Source organism: Diabrotica undecimpunctata, chromosome 9 (genome assembly GCF_040954645.1).
Source record: "Diabrotica undecimpunctata isolate CICGRU chromosome 9, icDiaUnde3, whole genome shotgun sequence".
NCBI classification, from domain to species: Eukaryota; Metazoa; Arthropoda; class Insecta; order Coleoptera; family Chrysomelidae; genus Diabrotica; species Diabrotica undecimpunctata.
The window spans coordinates 86,030,679-86,056,410 of record NC_092811.1 but is presented as its reverse complement, the minus strand read 5'-3'; the positions used below and the strand labels follow the sequence as shown (position 1 = coordinate 86,056,410).

The window sequence follows — 25,732 nt, the reverse complement described above, 5'->3', positions numbered from 1 at the left end:
AAAGTGATGATCATCGATATAATCAGAAACAATCAGGCTGAGATAAGAATCATGGCAGGTTACGAAGTGGTCAAGCAATTTAATTACTTTGTCAGGCTCCGTTATTACTAACAATGGAGGATGCGAAGACGAGATCCGTCGACGCATCACAATGGCCAGATCGGCAACAAGAACACTGACATCACCATAAAATTACGCCTTGTTCGAGCATTGATATTTCCAATTTTAGCAGAACTTAACATAAAAACTAGACACATCACAACTATCAACCAAAATATACTGAAATATTTTGGAGATATAACTAGAAGAAGAGAAGGTATGGAGCAAATGATAGTTGAAGGTAACGTAGCAGTATGATGGTCGGACCAAATAAAGGAGATGACTGGTTACTCATTCTCCGAAGCAAAACAACACGCACAGGAGAGGGATAATTAGACAGAAATAGTCAAGCAAATTACATGACGCCAGTACATCCTTTCGAAGGAGAAAAGATTGAGGAGGAGGACTTATTTAACAAACGACCAAATGACCGAAGGTCCAAAAAGTGTCCTAGTTGGCACATTGATAGTTTATTTAAAGAAAGTGAGAATGTAACCCAAGAAGTAAGTCTCCGAAAGATTTCAGTTAAGCAGATAACGATGAGACTTCCACTGAAAACCTTAAAAAGAGTAAAAAAAAAAGATAATGACTTAAAAGTAATAAGAGAATGGCTTAAAAATGTAGTAAAGACTATTTGGCAGGAAATAACCAAATACAGTGGAGCGTACTAAGCTCAATGGGAATCGCTGTATCTTTCCAATGGTCTATTATATCGGAAGTGGGAAAGTCCCGATGGAGTACATACAGTTCAACAAGTGGTACTGCCAAAATCACAAATTAAAAGTGTGTTGCAAAAACTTCATAATAGCCTTTCTGGAGGACATTTTGGAGTCAAAAACACTAGCCAAAGTTCGAGATAGATTTTACTGGATCAATTGTCGCCGAGATGTAGAAGATTGGTGTAAGAAATGCAATTTATATAACGGTAAAAAAGGCCTTAGGACAAGAAGTCGTATTGACCTTATGAGCTCCTATTTTATTCTATCGAAGGCCTTTGTGTAGTCCACAAGGCACAAAAACATAGTGATATTAAACTCACGAGTTTTTGCGATTAGCTATCTGACATTAAAGATGTCCTTAAGTCTTTTACTGGAAAAAATCCGGCTTTTTATACTAATATCTGGGGTAGGTAATAGAAAACCTTCTAGTTTTTCGTGGATTACATGTCATGAAGTAGGACCTTACTTGAGTGTGTTATTAAGGCTATGGTTCTGTTGTTTTATATATATATATATATATATATATATATATATATATATATATATATATATATATATATATATATATATATATATATATATATATATTTACTTACTTAGTCCGTGGCGTTACAACCCTTCGTAGGGTTTAGCCGACTCGACAACATGCCTTCACCGTTTTCTGTCTTGAGCAACCTCCGTCGTCCAATTCTCCACGCCCATAGTGCTTAGGTCTCCTGCTATATTATCTCGCCACCGGAGACGAGGTCGTCCGCGTGGTCTCCTTCCAGTTGGGACTTCCTCGCACACTAGTCTTACTGTTCGTTCGTCAGAATGTCTTCTGAGGTGTCCTGCCCATTGGAGTTTTCTGGACTTTATTTCTTTTATGATGTTGGCGTCTGGATAAAGTTCTTCGAGTTATTTGTTAGTTCTTATCCTATATTGTTCTGATGCTTCATCCAGCACAGGGCCAAAGATCTTCCTTATGATTTTTCTTTCCAAACACATAGTCTTTCTTCGTTTGCCTTTGTTATCGTCCACGTTTTGCTTCCATACATTACAACGGGTCGTATGATTGTTTTATAGACCTGTATCTTCGTACGTCTTGTTAGTTGTTTCGATTTTATAAGGTTTTGGAGGGCAAAAAGACATCTGTTGTCGGCCTGGATCCTGTTGTTTATTTCTTGTGATCCGTTATTGTTGTTACAAGATACTTGAATTCTCTAACGCGCTCAAAGTTAAAGTCATCGATGGTGATGTTCTGACCGATTCTGTCTCTGCTTTGGTTATTGCGGCTCATATACATATATTTCGTCTTGTTTTTGTTGATTTGGAGCCCCATCTTCTCTGCTTCCTTCTCGAACCTCACGAAAGTCTCCTTCATCCTTAATCGTGTGTTTCCTATTAGATCGATATCTTCTGCAAATTTCAGTAGTAAGTTTGGACCTTCTCGATGAAATACCGTATTCGGTTTTTCGATTCTTGTACTTCTGATATGTGTTCCAGAGCTAAGTTGAAGAAAAGAGGTTTAAATCTTTGTATGTAGGTATATTTAAAAACCCTTAAAATGGCTACATAAAAAAACACAAACGTTTTCGGAATAATAATTCCATCATCAGGTTAAAAAGCAGGTTAACATGCCTGATCCACTAAAATATTAAGGTACAACCCTTTACAAAAAATTAAAGTTACCAAAAAATGTACATGTTGTTTAAAAGTGAGTGATGTTTAATACTTTATTAGATTTAACTTCATTTTGGTGGCTCAGGCATGTTAACCTGCTTTTTAACCTGATGATGGAATTATTATTCCGAAAACGTTTGTGTTTTTTGATGTAGCCCTTTTAAGGGTTTTTAAATATACCTACATACAAAGATTTAAACCTCTTTTTGTGATATATGGTATACAGCCAGCTGCAGGAATTTATTTTCCTTGTGGATTTTCTAAGTTGAAGAGTTGTGGTGAAAGTGTATCTCCCTGTTTTAGGCCATTGTTTATTTCAACTGTCTCAGAGTATCGTTGTTCAACTCTCATCTTACATCGTAACCGTTCCATACACATCCATATCAACCTGACTAGTTTTTTTGGAAAGCCAAGTTCCTGCACATTCTACGCTGTGTCAGTGTCTGTGGACGCTGTCCACAGTCTGGCCCTGCATATTCTATCAAATGCTTGTTTAAAATCTATGAACATCGGATGAAGCTCACGATGAAACTCCCAGCATTTTTCCATTGTCTGTTTTATTGTGAATATCTGGTCAATGGTAGAGCGGCCCGGTCTAAATCCGCATTGATAATCTCCTACGATTCCTTCTGTGTATGTTTTGGTCCTTTCTAGCAGGATGTTTGCAAGGATTTTGTAGGTGGTGTTTAGGAGTGTTATTCACCGGTAGTTAGTACATTGCTTTTTGTTTCCTTTTTTTGTGTATTGGTACAATAACTCCTTCTTTCTATTCATCTGGCATTGTTTCTTCTCGCCAAATGTCTTGAATTAGCTTGTATATAGAACTGTACAACGCTTCTCCTCCATGTTTAAGCACTCTGCGGTTTATACCATCGCTACCTGGTGTCTTATTATTTTTAAGTTTTTTAACTGCCTGTGTTACTTCTTCGTATGTCGGATATTGGTCTTCTATTTCAGATGTATGTACCTCTATGTTTGATGTATTTCTTCTAGATTGGTCGTTCAATAGTTGATAGAAGTATTCCTTCCAGGTTTTGTGGATATCCTTGTCATCAGTGATAAGCTGTCGTTTTAAAAGAAGTTTCTTGTTCTTGCTTGGTATCTGGTCTTCATATCTAAAACTCCTTTAAAGAACTGTCTCGCTTGTTTGTTCTTTCTTTCTTCTTCTATATCTCTGATTATTTGTTTCTGATACTCCCTCTTTTTCCTTTTCATTAGTTTTCTTGTCTCTGTTCTTCTTTATCTATACATTTCATTGTTGTTGTGCGAGGGGTTTTGTAGCACGTTCTTTCTAGCCATATTTCTTTTTGTTATGGAGTTCAGGCATTCATCATAGAACCATTTTTTTGTTGTTTTCTTTTTGTATCCTAGTATTTCATCTGATACGTTTGTCAGAGCTAATTTGATATTTTTCCAAGCTGAGTCTATGTTGTTATAGTCTTCTGTCTGTGTAAGAGCGATTTTTATAGCCTTTTGAAATTTCTGTTCTGTCTCCTTATTACGTAGAACTTCGGTAGTCCATAATTGTGTTGGTGTATTCTTGTGTGTTTTTTTGGACGCTATTCTTGTCCTTATCTTCGCTTTTACCATAAAATGATCCGTGTCTTCATCAGCACCTCTTAGGCTTCTTACGTCTAGACAGTTACTACCCCTTCTGGCATCTACTAGAACATGATAGATCTGATTTCTTGTGACGCCGTCGTTGGAGACCCATGTTTGTTTGTGTATTTTCTTGTGTTCGAACATTGTCGATTTTATTAGTAGGTTGTGGGACGCTGGAAAGTCTATTAACCTTGTTCCATTATCGTTGCTGACATCGTGCAGACTATGGTTACCTATTGTTGATTTGTACGTTGCATCCTTCCCAATCTTTGCATTGAAATCCCCTAAGATATTATGCATGTCTTGTTTGGGTAGATTATTTATCAGTTCCTCTAATTTCATAGTTAAATTGCGCGCTCATTGAGACCATTCTGATTCAAGTAATTATTCAGTATAGCCCAGAAGACACTTACAATAAATTCATATTTGGTCTCAACAAAAGTGCAGAATTTATCTGGAAGTTTGATGCATTGTTTATTTGGATGCATTTTTATTTTACCGTTTCCAATATCCCCAAAGGTTTGGAAAATATTTGCGCCAATAGATCGTTTTGCACTTGTACTCTTATGTTATGCTATTGTCCTTAATCACCAGTAATAAGTAATTTTAAAGGTTCTGGTGGAGTGGTAAGAGGTGGTAACACAACTTTTCCTGATGCGCAGCAGATGCCAAGTGCTTTATTGTAAAACTTCAATGCCTGAAAATACTGGTATACTGTGTCCATTGCATCAATAGCAATTTTAAGTGTCTATAATATAATAATATGCAAAATAAAACAATGTGAAACAATAAATCAAATAGAAAGATTACTACTTACAAAATAGCTTTTGGGCCATAAGCATTTGTTTGGTGTATAGTAAAACTAATTACCGCCAATAAAAATTTATTTATTTACACCATAATATAATGTATTGTTGCTGTTAACGTCCACCCTTTAACTCGGTAAAGTAGCGTAGAGAGTACGTAGCATTTCGTGGCGCGCCATCGGAGGTTAACGCTTAGGTGGCGGTTGCTTAAGAGCTTTCTCATTTTGATGAAGTTGGATCTTGCTATTTCAATTCGGATCTTAATCTCTACGTCTGGGTCCCACTTATCATTTACTGTATATCCCAGATATTTAAATCGGTGTACTCTTTCAATACGTTCGGCTTCGATATTCGGGTCGATATGTTGAATGTTCTTTTTACTGATCACCATAAATTTAGTTTTCTTTCTATTGATCTTTAGTCCAAATTGGTTGCCAGTTGTATTTAATCTATTTAGCATCATCTGTAAATCTTCAATGTTATCGGCCAGTATAATAGTATCATCTGAATATCGAAAATTACTTATTGGTACGCCATTAATCTTGATGCCCTCGTTGTACTCCTCCAGTGCCTCTAGAAATATTTGTTCCGTGCACAGGTTGAAAAGCAGTGGCGAAAGAATACAGCCCTGTCTAACCCCTCTCGAAATGGTTATGTTTTCACTCACCATATGTCCATTCTTCATGTGGGCTGTTTGATTCCAATAACGATTCCAATATAGATTTTTTATAATCTGGATGTCCTTAGTATCAAGTCCTGTAGGATGTAATAGTTCTATGAGTTTGTCATGTTTGATAGTATCGAATGCTTTCTCATAGTCCTCAGTTACTAACTTATCTAATTTCTGTTTTTACAAACTCTCAATGGCATATTGAATCCTATTTGGCTTACACATTTTAGGAACAGCGTCGGGCTTCATTTTTAATTTTTAACCAGGGGACCTTTTATTTCACCAGGTGGATTCGAGAATAAATTTTTATTCTTATCTAGCAATAACTGTACATCATTTTCAAATTGACTTTTAACCACTAGAACTTTAATATTTTTCTCATTTGCCTGGTTCTTTTTATAAAAGGCTTCTTCTTCTTAACAGGCTATAAAAGGCTAGTTAATATTAATAGAATTAAACCGATCCCCTTTTCTACAATAAATAAAGGTGCTAAATAACTTTTACCTAAAGACTTAACATTAACTTCTGTTGTTTTAAATTAGATTTTTTCCACTTTAAATCAGGTAAATACATTTTGACATACCTTTCACATATTAAAGTAACATCAGCGCCACAATAAATCTCAAACAATACATCAGTACCATTAATATTTAAATTTACCTCCCATGCACCTGGCTTTTTTCCCTCAGCTTAGTCATCTGCATAATAACTCAATTCTCTACTTTACGCTTGTCTGCACAAAACTGCACTTCACTATACTCACTAAAACTGTCAGACAAACCACCAAAGATGTTTTAACTTTCTTGAACAACATCTACTTCTTCAGAGTACATTTGAATAGCTTTCTTCCGCTTCAGAACGCTGTGCCTGCCTATCTGCACTAAAGTTCTTCACTTTGAGGTGATTAATAAAACTTTATCCTTGCCTTTGCCTTACAAATGGCTTCTTCTTATTCTCGCTGACACTTTTGTTATTATAACCAAAGCTAAGTGTCCTTTTTTTTACATTTATGACAGTTATCATTATTAAACGTGCAATTTGGCTTTATATGCTCTTTTTTACCACAACAATTACAAACCATGCTGGCAAACTTATTCTCCTTAGTTCAAAATTTAACTTTGTTTATTTCTCTACACTCTTCTTTTCGTGCTACCATCTGAGACTCACTCTCTACCAGTTCCATGGTTTAGACAACGGTAACAGCTTGCTGGAAACTGAGATTTACTTCGGAAAATACCTTCCTAATAATTTATTGATTTCTCAACCCGTGGACAAATTTATCTCTGGGGGCTCTATCTAGATAATTATTAAAATTTCACGTTCTCTTCAAAGATTTTCGAGCAACCAGATATTCCGTGATACTGTCTGACTCTTTCTTGACCCTTAACATGAATTTATAGGTCTCTTCCATTTCAGAATGGTCAGGTTCAAGATGTTTCTTCACCATTTTCACCAATTTCTGATAGGTTTTATTATCCACCTTTTCTGGGAAGCATAACTCTGTTACTAATAACACAATGTCACACCCTATATAGGTTAACAAATACCGGGGCCATTTATCTTCCTCAACAATATGCACTTTTATTTTGTTCTTGAAAACCTGAGTATAAACTTTCCACGTTAAATTAGTACTATCGAAACGCTGGCATATGTAAGTTTCCTACGGAGTTTACTAATTGGTATACCTGGGTCGCCTGTGGGACCAAAGACCTCTCCGTGTTCTCCTTGTGTGTGCCTTTACAGTTTTTTTTACGATTTCCTTCCATGCTTCCCTGTCCTGGGCTAGTTGTTCGGCTTCATGTAACCCTTGGTTAATCAATATTTTTGTTTGATCTACCCAACGGCTTAAAGATCTTTCCCTAGGTCTCTTTCCTTCAACTCTACCCTCGACTATCAGTTTTTCCATCGTACCTGTTCTTCTAGCAATGTGTCCAAAATACTGAAAATATCTTTGTTGTATTTGTTTAAGCAATCTATCCTTTACTTTAAGTTGTTCTAATATCGATACGTTAGTGCGATGATCAATTTAGGATATTCTTAACATGCGGCGGTATACCCATATTTCAAAAGCGTCTAGTTTATTTTTATTCGCTTTCTTTAAGGTCCACGTTTCGGATGCATATGTGGCTGTGGGAAAAATGAGTGCCCTTACCAGTTTTGTGTTTATTGTTATGCTAGAATTTTTTCAAATTGTTCCGTGTCCTCACATATTAATCAATAGGCGTGACACCGGTTTAAAATGAGACTGCTACTTAAAACAGTCTTTACTGCACATGGATACTTAATACGGACGTAAAGTAACTCGTAATATCCTCGTCGCCAATGATTACATCTTGCTATTTAATTTAAGTAGATAGTAATTCAGAAATACCTGAATATTTATTTATTAACTAATTAATACAATACCCACATTATAGCGGGAAAACTAAACATAACCACAATTAACTGAAGTGTCTTCTGCACTCAGACGTGTAACACTACACCACACTTAGAGACTACAGCTCAAGGCCAGCAACCCCAGTTTGACAGTTTTAAGACTTAAATATCCTATAATATTATCGGCAACAATGTAACTTAATCCTGTATCTGGCAAAGTGTTTCAAATATATATAAAAAAATATGAAATTTAATTTATGGTGTCAGTTTGACACCACAAACGATAAGCAATAAAAATAAAACTAAAAGAAAGTGACTACTTTTGAATTTGTAACTACAAAGTTGCGTTGCCAGTTTGAGGTACAGTCTCTTAGAGCTAAGCTGTAAGGTGAGGTAGAAATTAGACTATCAAATATTTTATGTTTATTTAGAATAAAAAATTAACAATAAAACATGTAAAATGAAAGTATGTAAGAAGAATATATAAAATGCTGCCAAATAGTCGTATACAATACCTATACCTATCCTTGATGATATGTTTGGGCCAATGAGCAACTGAATCCTGCGTAGTGGCTTTATCTGGTCTTAGTGCAAGAGGAGATTGAATTTAATTTTTATTCTGCAGGGAAGGTCTACCTCTTTTACTTCTTTTTCTTTTGCGTGAGAGAGAACTTGCTAGTTGTAGTCTAAATTCTTTCAAAGTATAGGTTTTTCTTTCAGAGCAGTGCAGTCATTTTTATAGAGAATCCCTATTTATAACACATATATCCACGTCAGAATATGAAAATACCATCTCGTGGCTCTACTTAGACTTCTATACGTCCCAAGTAAAGAGTTTGCTTTATCAACCCCTCCCATGTCCTTGTTATATTGGGTAATTAGAGAGGGATAGGGTACATTTACTCTTCTTTTTTCAGTTTTACAGAATCTTTGTACATAAGTTAGGGGTTGAGTCCTACAAAAAGTACTTGCTAAAAGTACACATTTATTGTCAGTCCATTTGGTAACAATAATTCCCTTTTCGATATCAGATTTATACATATATGATCCTCTGCCACGTTTCGAGATTTCCTTGTCGCTTTCCATTATACATCCGATAATGCTGTTTCGCCTAATTGTTCACAAACTTAGTATTTCATATTTTTCCTTCAGATAAATAAAAAGCTCCAAACCGGAAAACCAGTTGTCGCAAAACATTACTGAATTTAAGAAATCAGAAATGGTTTTGCTCAAACTTATAACAACGCTAGCACCTACACCAAAAGACGATTCTTTTTCAGTAAGCGCGTTTAGAGTATTGTACAACTCAGAAAATGTGAAAGCTCCTTGGTATGCAATAAAATCGGCAATGTAGCCAGACACGCCAGCTCGAACAAACATTTTTTATCTCCTTTTATGAAGCTTATTTTGAATATATTGCCTGAGATTCCCTAAACAAGTACCTTTATATGCAAGCATAGTTTCGTCTATGGAATACTGATTTTCAAATTGATGTTTCTAACAATTAAATCTGACTGAATCCAAAAGTGATCATTTGAAATTTTTGAAATATTGACCTTTGGTTTCGTCAATCGTAACATCAATAATAAAATGGATAAGAAATCTGTTATTTTACGAGGCGAAGTGTTTATGGATTTTCCTCTTATCTATGTTCTGTACAAATTAGACTGGTACATGATATTTTCAATAACGTCAAGTAAAAACAACTTGTAACGAAATTATTTTGCCTACCTCAGGGTAAGAACATAGGGGTAGAAAATTGGGGACAGAAACTATGGGGGCGAAGATAGGGCAAGCAAAACAATCGTTACTTGTGCGAACGGCACTCAGGGGTTAACTGGAGAGCTGGGGTTGTGGGTAAGTAAATGACAAGGGGGTTGGATTGGGGTAACTACCAAAAAATGAAATAAAGGGATACTTACACAAATCTCCTGGACAACTGGGCAAAAATGGATAACAAGAAAGGGCTTCTAGCAATTTTAAAATAAGGGCGCCGCTTCGAAGAATCCTAATCTTGCTGGAGGAAAGAAAAAAAGGCTCTTAATTCCTAAAAAAAAGTAAACACAAAAAAGGTTAGGAGATTTTTCTAAAATAAATAAAAAAATGGATCAGAGAAACAAATCAAACGTTTATTTTTGTCTCAAACAAAAAGTTATCAAAAATACAGATTGCACAAGAAGCATACTAAATAACATAATAACAAAATTAACAAAAACTTACGTGCTTATCTGTTTACAAAGGAGATTGCTAAAAAAATTTTCGAAATGGTTCCTAGGTTATTTATTAATATGACCAAATTAGATTATTAAAATCAAAGATATCTTTATAAATGAAGATATCGTAACGTTTAACCTTTTCTATAAAACATCTTTTCTATATTTCTATAAAACATCTTTTCTATACAAGCAAATTAAAAATTGTCACAACAAAAAAACAAATTAAAGCTAGCTGTCAGATGTCACATTTAATCTTGATGACAAAGAACAAATAGATTGACAGAATAACCATACATATTACAATTTTTAAATTGTTATGAAAGCAATTATTGTTATTTAAAAAAAAATGTGTATTATACTTGGAAAAAATGATATATTGAATGTTACCTTATTTTCACTTATTTCACTTAAAAAAGAAACTTGCTACATCTCTGAGATTGAAACTAACCGGACAAATTCTCCACAGAAACAAAGGAAACCATTTCTATACTCAGGAACGACGATGTAAGACGTAAATGGGGTTGGAACGAGCAGGCAAACAAAAAAAGCTGGTGGGGACACCCTATATATTACTCTTCAAAATTTCATAGTCTCCGGTACACTGCATAAATCTTACGATGATTACTCTGTTCTAAACTGCCATTATGCAAAGAGTATTATCACCTTAACCGGTCTTAAAACATTACACACAAAGAATTGGCTGTGGATTCAAAATCCGCCAAACGTCCTTCTCGTTTGAATGCTCTTGCTCGACCTCTCTCTGCCTTACATTTTACAAATTCAACGCCAAATAATTTCCCTTCACGTCTCCAGCCAGTTTGTGGTCTACGAAACTAAACAAACAAAATACCCCTCTTGACCTCGTTCTTAGCAACGAACCGACAAAATAACATCTTGAAAAATTTACTTTTAAATTGGGTAACTGGAAATTTTTTACCTCACAATACATACAGAGAATAGGGGGATTTTAATGTAAATAAAGACAAAAAAAATATTCTCAGCGTTAATACGTCTTTACTACGAGATAAACAACACGCATTTTATTGATTATTTTAAATGTCCTCGCCTCCTAGCCTTAACCGGAATAATTTTCTACCTGACTATGTAACTGTAACAGAGACAAAACATCTATATTTTAAAACATCTGAATACAAAACTTAAAACAGAATTTATACTATTATATAGATATTAAATATAAAACGCTACAAACTTGGTAAAGTACTCCAAAGGCGTAAAATCCTTTTCACTGAAAAATCGATCTGGATCAGAAATGGAAGTAGTTGTAATATCATCTTCTGTCCAATTGAAATGGGTAGGATCTGTTTTTGCTTTTTTTTCTTCGTACAACTTTCTCTTCCTCGTTTGTTCCTTCCTCATCAGCTTCTCTATATTTATCTATTTCTTGTATAACCATATTGTTTGGACCTGTTTCATCATAAGAGTTTTCGAAAATATTTTCGTGTTGCAAATGATTTTCTTCCGAATCAGATAAATTGGAAATATCTGAAATATTTGGATCTACTGGAGTTATTGCAAGCGTTTTTTTTTCTTCCCATAAAACATGATTGTCTTAAAATCCACAATAAAAAATAGTTTTCTTTGTAAAATCTACAACAAACAAAAACTTGCTATATTGCTGACAAAACTGGCAATGTTGCTTTTTAACTAGATAGTTTTTAAATGCAGATTTTACCGTTATATACACATACCGTTATAACAACTTTTACTAAAGCCAAAATATTGTACAAGAAAGGTTTTTACTTACTTTTATGATGCAATATTTATTGACTTTTAAGAAGCATGTACGCACATAGCTGTTCACTTTCGGCCATACCTATTGCAATACAAATTCTCAAACTTTGTAATAGATGGTGTTGCCAGCCTTAACAATAATACAAGACGTTGTAGTTTAACGGCAACCTTTCTAGATAGGGTATGTAAAGCACTATGCTATTGAAATTATCGTTTAAAATTGATGTAGTCAAAAAGCTACAGGACCAGATACAGGGTTAAAACTAATTTAATAACATTTAAAGAGTTTTTACCCGTATATTGAGTGGCTCTACAGATATATACGCCTGGTAAAAGCACTAATGATGAAATAGCCGAAAGCTTCATATACCTGGACAGGGAACTAAACATTCAACTAGACCACTCAAAAGAAATTAGAAGACGCATTGAAATAGCAAGATCTGGTTTCATAAATATGCGTAAAATGCTCTGTAACCCCAAGCTATCAGTCTCAATAAGATTGAGAACACTAAAGTGTTATGTGTGGTCTCTACTACTATATGGCTGTGAGACCTTTACATTAAAACAGTATGACGTCAACAAATTAAATTCATTTGAAATGTGGATGTACCGCCGAATGCTAAGAATAAGCTGGACCAGCAGAACTACAAATGAAGAAGTACTGAGAGCAATCAACACACGCCCTCATCTGGTCAATACTATCAAAATTAGAAAGACGTCATATCTAGGACACATACTGCGCCATAGGGAATTTGAGCAGCTCCAGGTAATATTAGAAGGCAAGATTGAAGGTAAAAGGGGCATAGGACAAAAGAAAAAATCTTGGCTACGAGATTGGACCCACACAAAAGAAAATGAATTAATTCATCAAGCTCAGAACAGAGAGAAATTTGCCATACCATGATTGCCAACCTCAACAGAGAAGGCACTTAGAAGGAGGAGGAGTCATTCCGAAAACGTTCTGTGATGTAGCCCAAAAGGGTCTTTTATATAAATAAACCTTTTATAAAGGATTTTTCAAATAAGTTTTTTTAAAAATTAAAAAAGTTTCTGGAAAAAAAAGTTTTTCATTTCAATAAAGGTTACTTATCCGACAACGATACACTTCTTCTATTATATATGCATGCATGTATAAATTTAAAACAGTTTTTGGGGCCATGACTGTTAGTTGTAATTTGTCATTTTGGCAGAATTTTTAGTTCTTTTCATCTTATTTATCTTGAGAGATTATCATTTAAATGTTTATGTTTGAACGAAATTAAATGAGGTCTTTTTACCTGGACATTAAAATTTTACTATGATAACGAAGGGGTATGCACACCTCTGATCGACTACAAAGTTTCTTACATATTTGATTGAAATATATTCGACTTTGGCTGAATCGTTGTTGTCACATATATTCTTATTTAGATCATTAAATAGTTTTTACCCTTTAACTTTGTAGTACGACTGTTTTAGTGTAGTCTGTGCTACTCGAGATGGTTGATGAATTGTAAAATGGATCGGTTTATTCTATTAATTTTCGTATTGGTAATAATTATGCTGTGAAATTTTACCTAAAATGTTTTAAAATAATTTTTAATTACTAAACGAAGAAGGAAAATCGTGACGACTATGGCTTTCCTAAACTTTATAGTTTTTTCTTTTACGGTTCGTAAATATTCATGAATACACTTTTTATATGCAATATAGCCGATAACAAAACGAATGCCATTTAAAGTGTTAATCGCAATAATTTCGTATACGTGTTTAAATTAAAAAAAAATGGTTTTTGGGATGATAAAATCTATTACATATAGAAAAAATATTGCTTACAGCATTCTAAAAGATTGTGATAAAAGCGAAGATACTTTAAATTCTAATAGCATTAGGAAAACTACCAAAGGACATTTATATACATTGTTAGTTGATAAAGAAGACGAGAAAATTGATTATAATGGCGTCTTTAAAGGTAAGCGTTTCTCGAAATTATTTTTAGAAACTATATCTTTAGTGAATTTCATTTTGTTGTAGCATTGATCCTTTATTTTATCTAAATTTATAACTACTTTTAGATATCATTTTTTAAATAACTTTTGCTGACTCTATAATCTTCCTTGTTGCTAATAATTCTAATTAACTCGGACGTCTTTGACTTCTTCCCAACATATTTTTTTAAACGTTCTCTTCTTTTCTTTCATTTTCTGCCTAAAAGGGCATTCTTTAACACTGTAATTGGCACTTTAATTATAAACATCATGCTTACAATTTATCGAAATCTTTCTTGACTAAAACCACACGACTGCCTAATTTAACGCAACCATCAGAGCTTCTCTTGGACTATTTATCTTTTTCATTTAACGTTTCCTTGTATTATAAGGCAAAGTAGATGGTATTTAGGTCCTATAACTATGTGGCTAAAGTATTGTGTTTTCCTTTTTTTTATATTATTTCATAGCAGTCGATCTGTATTCATAATTTGAAGAACATCTTCAATGGATGTATGCGAGGCCAACGATATTTTTCGGATCATGAGGTGGCACTACAATTCAAAGGTTTTCAATTTGATCCGCATTGTACCACACACAACATGTTAGGCCTACCTCACAAATATACATTGGACTGGTGTCTGTGTTACAAAAGCCTTCCGCGACATTACAATTTTGGCCTGGTTAGTATCTTTTCATCAGATTTACCATTCACATTAAACCAGCTGTTATGGTATTCAAAATTGTTTACACGTTCTATCCTCCTCATATATAGACAAAGCTTATACTGATCTACATCATCATTAAATCTTCGCTTGTCCATTTCTTACCAGTACAAAGATTCCAGTATATTGGTTGCTGGATAACAAACGATCTTGACAACGAGGTCAAAATACGTGCTCGTATAGAATATGCTAGGTCCTCATTTGAACGAATGAAAAAATTCCTAATAAACTCTACGTTATCGTTGGATATCCGATACCAATTTGTAAAAACGTTTATTTATTCCACATTGCTATACGGAGTGGAAACATGGTCTCTCGGAATTACAAGTATGAGGCGTATAGAAGCCTTTGAGATGTGGTTTTTTCGAAGGATGCTGAAAATCTCTTGGAGAGAGCACGTAACTAACAACGAGGTGCTAAGAAGAATGGGTACTGAGAGAGAACTCCTAAATATTGTAAAAAACAGAAAAACGAGTTATCTAGGACATATTTACTGAGGAGAAAAATACAACTTCCTACGACTTATAATGGAAGGGAAAGTGGAAGGAAGAAGAAGTCCAGGAAGAAGAAAATGCTCCTGGTTGAAGAATGTAAGAGACTGGACAGGCATGGACACACATTCGATACTAAGAACAGCTCAAGATAGAGAGCAATTTGCTGTAGTTATAGCCAACTTTCAGTAATAGAGAAGGCACCTTAAGAAGAGTCCATTTCTTGACATAGATCTTCCTCATAATTTTCCATACATTTTGATCTTGTGCGTCTTGCATCCAATTCCTTTGGCAACGGTTTTGATCATCAGTACAACATGTTGGTGGATGACCTCTGCTTCGGTAGGCGTCATCTCTTGATCTCCATTTCAGTATCCGCTTTGTCCATTTGTTATCTGTCATTCGAGCCACGTGACCTGCCCAGTTACACTTCAGTGTTGCTATTCTCTCTACAGCATCAGCCACTCGCGATCCTCATCGTAGCTGGCAGTTTGGGATCTTGTCTCGAATTGAAACTCCCACCATATCACGCTTCATCGCCCTTTGAGCCTTACGGATCTTTTTTACTGTTCTTCTTGCCATAGTCTACGTTTTCGCTCCGTAAGTCAACACTGGCAAAATACGCTAATTAAAGGTTTTTCTTGTAAGATATATTGGTATGTCTGACGATTTAAAAATGTGGTTCAACTTGCCGAAGGCTATCCAAGTCAGTCTTATACGACAAAGAAGCTCAACCTAGGTTTTTATAGGCCATTACCATCTACGTATATATCTTCGCTAACTATAAGATTTGTCACCATCAGGGTTTTAAATATGTTTATTTTCAATCCTCCTTCTAGCAAGGAAAGATAGAGCTGATTTAAAAGTTGTTTGGCTTTATCTATCCAATTAGCTATGAGCACCATATCATCTGCAAACTTCAGGTGGGTAATCTTTTCTCCATTTATGGTTACGCCCTTGTCGGTAAGTTCTGTCCTTTTACATATACAGTGATGAGTGCCTTAAGAACCGGCAAAATAACGCAAAAGATAGAAAACATAATACGTTGTGAAATAAAGAGATGAAAGTAGTAGAGGTGGGAAGTTACCGATAGAAACCTCTAATTTACATTACATTACATTAGGACTATTGATAGTTTCCCACCTTTAGACGTTAGCTTATGAGCTAGTTGACTTCAGTCATAATATTACAAGTATGACGTCGAACATTAACATTTTTTAAATTTCGCATAAAGTAAAAACTGATTGAAGGCAATAAAGTAAATGTAAGTAAACAGTTTAATTAGTAGTAATTTGATAAATACAGAATAATAGCTATGATAATTCTGTATTGAGAAGAGTGTATGCGACGTCTCAAATCACAGTTTATTATTGATCAATACTTTAATTTTGGATAAAAACATACTCGTACTTGAACTGTTTTTACTTACATTACGTGATACGTATTACTATGACTAAAGTCAACCAGCTCATAAGCTAAGGTCTAAAGGTGGGAAACTTTCGATAGATCTAATGTAATGTAAAGTAAATTATAGGTTTATATCGATAATTTCTCACCTCTACTACTTGCATCTCCTTTTATTTCACAACGTATTATGTTTTCTATCTTTTGCGTTATTTTGCCGGTTCTTAAGGCACTCATCCCTGTATATTCCAAAAGTGTAGTGAACAGTTTCGGTGATATGGTATCCCCCTGACGTACTCCACGATGTATTTGGAATTTCTGAGTTTGACGATCACTCCGTCACTAGCTGTTGTGTTTTGGTATATGTGCTTATTTATGATAATAATATTTTTTGTTCATTTATGATGTCAAAGGCCTTTTTATAATTTAAAAATAATAAAGCTAGTACTTTTTATATGCAATACATTTTTCTCTAAGATTTTGTATTACCAATAGGTGTTCGTTTGTTCTGCAGATTTTTTTAAAACTCACCTGTTCTTTGGGCTGATAAAATTCCAATTTATTTTCTATTCGTCTCGTTATTATTTTTGTAAATAGTTAATAAATATTGAAAAGTAGACTTATGGATGTGTAGTTTCTAAGGTGCGTAGCATTGCTTTTTTTATGAGGTAGGATAATTTCTGTTTCTGTTTCCCACAGACGTCTAGTGAATAGTTAAGCAAGAAGCTGCCATGATCCTTTTCCAGCTGTTTTAAAGGCATCTGCCACTATTTCATCGCCTCTGGGGGACTTATTGTTTTTTATTTCTTGTATTGACCTTCGAACTTCATTGGGTGACAGTTAAAATTTCAGAACCCTGATTAATTAGCTCTGGTAATGATCTACTCCGGATTCATTGCTGTTCTTTGTATAGTTGACTATAAAAACTCTCTATAGTGTTCATAATTTGATCTTGATCCTCAATGAGTTGCCCCTGTTAATTTCTTAATTTGTGAATGTTTTTTCTTCCAATGGACATGTTCTGTCTGAGTACTTTTAAGCTTTTCTTTTATTCTATTACTATAGTTGTTTCCATCGTATTATATCATTTCAGATCCTTTCTAACCTTATTTTTAATTTTCCTATTTAAGATTCTTAGTTCATTTTTGTTATGATCCTGATTTTCTCTAAGTTTTTTTCTTTCCTCTAGAGGATGTTTTGTGCTGTGGTTTTATTTTTTGTTTTTGTTTTCAGCACGAGTACAGTATTTCTTTTCACCTTCTTTTAATGTTTGAATAATATTACTGTTCATTTCATTGATGCTGATAGTCTCATGTATAGCCAAAGTAGTCCTAATGTTTTTTTTTATAAAGTATTACATCTTGTGGTAACATCTATCTTCCACTCTTCTTTTTGAGGATGATTTTTGTTCTTTCGACTTCAATCTTACAAGTGGTTGTTGCTCTAATTACTCTATGGTCACTCCCTGTTGAAAATTTATTCAAAACTGTTACATCCTAAACTTTCCGATTATTATTATAAAATCAATCTTATTTTTTGTTCTTTGGATGTTGGGTTTTTTTCTGAAGAATAGGTTTTTCACAAAAAAATTCTCCTGATGTAGGACGTCACTTAGCCTGTTTTCTTTTTCATTTCTATTACCAAATCCAAAGTTTTATATAGAAGATTCTGCCTCATCTTATTTGAATCTCAATTTAACGTTGAAATCTCTAAATATCATTCTATAATGGGTTTTTGAAGTTTGGATAGCTTCTCTGATATCTTTATAAAATTGAATAATCTCCACATCTGAGTGGCTCGTTGTTGGTGCGTAAGCCTTTATCATTTTAAGTTTGTCATCATCATCATTCTGGCTTTACACCCCTGCATGAGTCCTAGCCTCCTCAAGAATTTTTCTCCAGTCGTCCCTATCCAACATCTTCCACCGCCAAACACATATATTCCCATATTTCTCATGTCTTCATCGATGTTATCAAGGAACCTTGTTCTAGGTCTCCCTCTTCTTCTATGACCAATGGGTTTATCAAGGAGTGTTTTTCTAGCTGGGTCATTTTGTTCCATCCGCATTACATGCCTTATCCACATCCACCTCAGACGTCCTATCTTAATATGTTTTACGATATCTGGTTCCTGGTATATTCTATAAAGTTCGAAGTTGTATCGTCTTTTCCATACTTCATTGTCATTCATTGCTCCATAGATTCGCCTTAGTACTTTTCTTTTGAAACATCTGAAACATTTCTTTCTAATGAAACATTTGAAACATGTTTTGATTACTTTTTGCGAAGTCCAGGTTTTTGAACCGTATGTTAGGACACATATTATTGTTTTGTAGATTTTTATTTTTATAATTCTCGATATAATTGAAGGAGTTTGAGCCCAAAGTAGCATCTGTTGGCCGTGCAAATTCTGCCGTTTATCTCTGTGGTAGTATTATTTGCAGTGTTAATGAGAGCTCCCAGGTATACAAATTCGTTCACTTCTTCGATGACGTCGTTTTCTATAACAAGTGGTCGTAGGATTTTTGGTTGCGTGCTTATTTTCATTTACTTCGTTTTGTTGGTGTTTATTATTACACCCATTTTTGAAGCTAATTCTTTTAATGCTAGCCTCTCGTACTGCGTTTTTCGTTCTTCCATCAATATTGATATCAACAGCATAGGCAAAGATTTGCACTGGTTTATTATATATTGAACTAATGGTTATCATTTGTGACATACTTATTACTTTTTCTAGAAAAGATTGAACCGTATACAGGAGAGAGGGTCTCCCTGGCGCATCCCGTTATTTGTTTTAATAGGTTCAGACAGTTCCCCCTGAATTCGTACTCTATATTCAACTTTTTTAAGAGTTACTTTTATTAAATTTACCAACTAATTTGGTATTCCTAGATCTTTCATTGCTTTGAATATTTCTCTTCTATTCACAGAGTCGTAGGCTGCTTTACAATCTATAAATATGTGATGAGTATCAATGTTATATTCCAGTGTTTTTTCTAAAATTTGTTTCAGATTTTAGATTCATTTTAAGTTTGTATCTTGGATTTATTAAAGTAATAAGATAAATGACTCTGGTACATACACTTTTTATTGTAATTATGTTTGGTGCCCATTTTTTATGGATTAAAAAACCAACTCCTCCGACAGATGAATATTTGTTTCCTCTGAAATAGAACATATTTCCAGACTTAAGTAATATTTGGTCTCCTCCTCGACGCCTAACTTCGCTTATACCGACTACATTTCAGTTTATCTGTTTTAGTTCTTCCTCCAGTTTTATCATTAATGATTCTGTTTATGGAGTTTGTACGTTATAGGCACATATATGCATTTGTTGTTTATCATAGTGGACTGGTCTATTCCGGTGATTCTTATCACCCTCTGCTCCAACTCTGTTCTGACGGCCACCTTGGTCAGAGAAATTGGAACCGCCGGGGAATGAGGGTCGTGCTAATGTATCATCATGAAACGTTTATTTTTAGGCCTATATTTAACTTGCTTCATCGACCAGAGTTTACTAATGTTTGGAGGTCTTTTAAGTTATCTATTAGAATGACCGTATCCTCAGCGTATCTAATCTAATATTGTTATTTATTTGTTTCGCATATTCCTACTCCTTCCTGTTGATCATGCAAAGCCTTCCTGAAAATTTCTTCAGAGTATATATTAAAAGGACCAGGTAACAAAACGCAGCCTTGTCGTACTCCACGTCGATTGTAGTATAGATATTTTAGCAGTTTTATATCGTTGTGTTTTATTCCTGCTGCTTGTAGGCAGTTTTCTAAGTGTAAGACAAAATAGACGTGTACATTATTTCGGAATCTTAACAACATACAAATTTTTAACCCGTTCATAAAAAACAGTTCCTCCCTGGTACTAAGCTATTTCTTAACCCAAATGTATTATCACCTATTCTGCTTTTGCGTAATAAAATATGTCGAGCGCGGACGACGATACGCTCGATTTAGCCGTTTTTGTTCTTGTGAAAAAAAGTAAATCTCGAATAAAAAAACGTGCGGTGTGGTGTAAACAATGTTTGATGAAAAGGAAATCTACATTAACTTAGTAAGTGAGCTGAAAAAATATCCACGTGACTGGCACAATTATCTTACAATGGATAAACAGACGTATTTAAACCTTTTATCTCTTGTATCACCTTTGATTCAAAAGTAGGATACGATCATGAAATAACACCACATGAAAGATTAACGACAACATTGCAATTTTTTGTGACTGGAAGGAGTTATGAAGACCTGAAGCATTCAACTATTATTTCACCACAAGCATTAAGCTATATAGTTCCTAAAACCTGCCATGTCATTTACAAGGTGCTAAGAAGTAGTCATCGCTAAAAGAAATATAGGTCGCGATAGACTGATTGGAATTTTTATTACTGTCATTAATTTGTTATTACTGGAGAGAGGGTTTGACGGGAAATGGGAGTAATGAGTATTTAAATGTTGAGGTAAAGGATAATCTGTAGAATATCTATTGTTATTTTCACCACGAATACGATGGGACGGAGTCAACTGACCCATTTCATTCCAGAGGGATCCGTATCTTTTTTTTTTCTGTTTTATAATTACTCAGGAAGGAGTTAATTTTTTTAACAACTGCATCCTTGTCAGCATTAACATTAATTAACCTATATTTTTCTAATAATATTTTGTACGCTGTATCCCTCTTTGCATTGTTACAAAGCAACACAACGGACGCCAACTTGTTCAAGCTTGAAAATCTGGGGTACACATGTACCGTTTTGCTTGCGCAAGGGCGCTTAATTCAAGCATGCATAATTAAGATCCTTTCAATCCTCAAGTTGCTTGTACAATCACAAAGCTTGCACCACATTTCCCTACAGACATTCAAGCGTATTTGTACAAAAAGGTTAAACAAGCATGCTGGACAAGCTTGCATGTGTGTCTGTAGCCGCCTTTATATGAATTTTACTTTTTTTAATAATAAAGCGTGTTCTTCCTTTATAGCAATCGAAATTTTAAATATTTGTATAGAAAACTCTTTCAGAGTCAATGATTATATTCTCTGGATATACTAGTCGTAGATTCCAGACGATTTCTACGGGCTATTAATGTTATTTGCCGGTCTTGTGCTGCTATTATACATCGACTTCTACCACTTCTGGGACGATCCTTGACGTCATTTGTATCTTGGATTTTTTTTTGAATTTTCGATACAGCACTCTGAGTAACATCAACAATATTCACGATATAACTTTGACCAAAGCCTTGTTGTAACAAAGCAATTATTCTAGATCTATCAAAATGAGATATCACGTTTCTGGGCATTTTTAAACGGCTCAATTCAAATTTAAACAAAAACTGAAATAATGTGTAAATACGCTAATCAGTTGGATGTGACCAAAATCATACAAAAACGATTCAAATTTTTTATCATTTTCATTTAAAACGCTCTAGAATGAATATCAACAACAGTTTTAAAACCACCATAGGCGTAGATATATTATTTGTACGTATTCCAAACTTTTGGACACGTGTGTATGTTATTTTCTTAATAAATTGAAGAGCTACATATTATTTGAATAAATGATATTTAATGTACTACATGTACATAAAATTAGTATCTACACAATAGGACAAACATGAAGAAGGTCCTAAAATGAGATAGAGAGTATAACATAGATTGTTGGTTACAAAATATGAGCTCTTACCAGTAGTATAAGAATGTTTTAAATACTAATGGTTCAAAAAGCTATCCAAAGGTACAAAACGATTTATTAAAGAGAAAAAGAGAGAAAAACAAATAGCATAAATAAAATCAGTACAAATACATAAAGAACTAAACAAAATTCCTACTACTAAATACTACTTACTAGTTAACGTTACTAGTTAAGTCTTTCAAAAGTGTATGTGCAATATTGTCTATCCAAGTCATTATCACGGAGATTTTGAATGTAAAGATGTACCAACCACGTGGATCTAAGGCTACCAATGCAGAAACTTTTAATTAAAACTTATTATATATTGCTTTTAAACCATAAGCTGGACAAACCTTTTACAGATTCGTAGAGCACTGTATAAATGTGTGAGGAGTAAATCCTTGATGAGTTTTTTTAGGGCTTCTTTCTGCAGACAGAGATGTTGCACCGTGTGGGACTAAATTCGCTCTGAGGGTAGGCAGGGTGCCTGATTTTTCGGGAAGTCTTTTTTGGAAGAGTTTTAAGCGCACAAAAAATTATAATACTAAAAACTGTTGACAAATGTTTGACAATGGTTGACATTGTTTTTAAAAAACATTTTATTTTTACTGTTGTTAAAAAAACTCAAAAGGTGTTTGAAAAACTAATTGTTGTCTATCTGTTAAAAATTTTAATGCTGTCATTCTTACTCAACCCTATCTATAGAAGGCTAAATTAATATCAAACCACCTTCATATTTGAACACAATCCCAGCATCATTAGCTTTTGCTTGTCTGTATATAATTTGCTAAAGTTTTTGTGTACAGTTTGTCAAGGCCTTAGTTAGTCAAAGCTTCTATTACTGCCTTGGGATATATAGAATCGAAAGCCTTTTCGAAATCTATAAAGGTTAATGCTAGCGGTATTTCATATTCTTTAACTATACTCATTAGTTCTCGAAGTTTATGAATATGATCTATGGTACTGAATTCACTTATGAAGCCAGCTTGTTCTTCTATAAGAAATAAATACTGCAGCAGTTTCTTTAGAACCAATGATGCTATTTAATATGAGACGATCTTTTATGGAATATATTGACAAATGAGTTAAAGAAAATGGTAGACATATCGAACATTACTTTGACAAAAAGTTATGTTATTTCGTTTAACTATTTCTTAATTTGTTTTTGTAAACAAAATGTTTTGATTATGACTTTAATTTAACATAAAACGTAAAATGTTTGATGTAAAATCCTATTATTCTGTTATTTTGTCAAATCCTATTATCCTGCTGATATATTTATTTTATTTAATATTTCATTAACAAATAACTTTAGTTAAAGGTATTTTATACCAAAATTCAGAAGTATTAATGTTTTTGTCTATTTTCCCTTCGTTGCCTGGAGTAATTGCCTTATCAGAATCTTGCAGCTGATTTGTAAAATGCGATTATCTCGAAAACTGTTGAGTTTTGAAGTTGTTAACAGGTATACCTTTTTTTTGTTAAAATAATGTATCTTTAATATTTTTTTTACAAATACAGGTAACTTAAAGAACAAAAAAGTTAAGTACAAATTTATGCCATATGTGGCGCCCTCTATTAGCTACATCAAAGTGTGCATAAAATTATAATTTCTCATATTTAAAAGTGCCCATTTGTAAATTTTTATATATAGATGTATACAAACATAAAAGTTATAGCGAAAAATAAAATATTTAATTTGCACTTTAACACCATGTATCTTTCTTAATATCAACATTTTATTAAAGCAATTTGGCTTAAATCGTAATATTTTAAAGTATAGAATCTACTGTTTTTGTACAATTACTTAAGGACCACCCTGTATATATATATATATATATATATATATATGTATATATTAAAATGTACTCTAGACTTAAATATAGGTACTTGTATTACTACTTATTTTACTTATTGTATTCATAAAATATAAAATCTAATGAAATTAACAAAACAAACAAAAAAATAAATTATTCAGTTTTTTATTTAATCAATCTCTCAATTCTCTTAATTACAGACCCCAAATTAAAAAGAATAGAAGGAAATAAAAGAAATGCCAAAATATTCGATACAATTAAAATATAATAATAAAATAACTTGAAAATTTTTATTACACATATAAAACAAACCAAATATAAATATTGCCCCGTCGCTGTCTTGAAAAATTAAAAACTGAGCAGCTAATAATTGGTTCGCTTTACTAAATTACCTATACAACTTTACAGAACTTATAATCACAAACTTAATTACTGTTCTGTTTTAAAACTATATATCTCTGTATATTAGTCAAATTTTAATAAACCGCTTAGCTTTGTATTTACTTAATTCCTATCACCTTTTGGATACGAAATTCTCCTATATTAAACTTCTGCCGATGCAATGTTAATTTATTGGTACTTAAAAATGCTGATAACACTAACTTCTGCACTTATACCATTAAGCATACATGGAATTGCCACTGGTACCACTTTTGCTACCATGATATTGTAGTATTTCAAACAAACAAACAGGATTTCCAGTTTCTACGAAATCCATCAAATTTATATTTTTCTTGTTTTTGCTACATACCCAAGAATAGAATCTGCATAAATTACATTCTCAAACTTCACCGATTGAACAAAACAATAGCTTAATACGGTTAATCGCTGTTTTATAAACCTCATCGTTAAAAAAATCATTTCAATCTGTCGGTTTTCCCTGAATTTTGAAACGAAATACTTTCTATTCATACATCATTTAATTCTACCTAATATTTGAAATTTCACAATTCACCATACATCTAAAATAAGTCTATATCACTTCCAACACCAATAAAACCTTGTATGAATATAATTCCATTATTTGAAGGGTACAGGGGAAAAACAGGCTAAGTCACATTTTATGATTTTAAGATAAAGCAATTTTAAAGTTCAAAACACTAAAAACACTACAGTTTTTGAAGTCAAAATTTGTTTTTTTTACCATTATGTTTTTAAACTATCTGAGATCCTTAGGTTAAAAACTGAAAGCATTAAAAATTTTTTTGATAGAAAAATCAAGAAGTTATTTCTTCAAAGTTCAAAGTTGGTTCTGACTTAGCCCGTTTTTTCCCTGAATGTATAACAATTTTGTTTTTTTAAGTATATTTTTATTGTACAAACAATTTTACGTCTACAAAAATAGTTAAACTAAAAAATTAATAGATCCATTATTATAAGAAAATAACAAAGTTGTTTCGATTATTTTAAAAGGTTTTTTCATCGAACAAAATAAAAAATGTCCCCCCTATTCTTAATTAATTGTGCACCAGTGAGGTAAAATAATCCTGAGCTTCTTTTCTAAAGAACTTTTTCAAACTTTGCAAGTTAGCAAATTTTTGTGCCGAAATTGGTATTTGACCTGAAGCAAAAAAAAATAATAGTGAACCTACATAACAGTCTATGAATACAACTTTACCTGTGTAAGATATTTCAGGAAGAAGAAATTGATTGTTACTCTCCAAATTTTTGATAAAGGTAGGTTTCTTATCGATTAGAACTGCTGAGTTCCATGCCCCATTATGTGTCTTTGTACTCGATTAACCTAGGA

At 33.4% G+C, this 25,732-nt stretch overlaps 1 protein-coding gene across 2 annotated transcripts in view; it reads left to right on the top strand.

The window, feature by feature from the left end:
- The window catches only part of LOC140450217 (phospholipid-transporting ATPase ABCA3-like), a 372,486-nt gene that overhangs the window by 37,319 nt on the left and 309,435 nt on the right, over positions 1-25,732 (top strand). Inside the window, exon 1 of one of the 2 annotated variants that reach the window (XM_072543706.1) lies at positions 13,633-13,853. The exons of the other annotated variant lie outside the window; for it this stretch is intronic. Coding sequence (XP_072399807.1) covers positions 13,667-13,853 — 187 coding nt within the window. The 5' untranslated portion in view covers positions 13,633-13,666. Of the gene's footprint in view, positions 1-13,632; positions 13,854-25,732 lie in introns of those variants that run through there. 2 annotated transcript variants of the gene reach the window in all.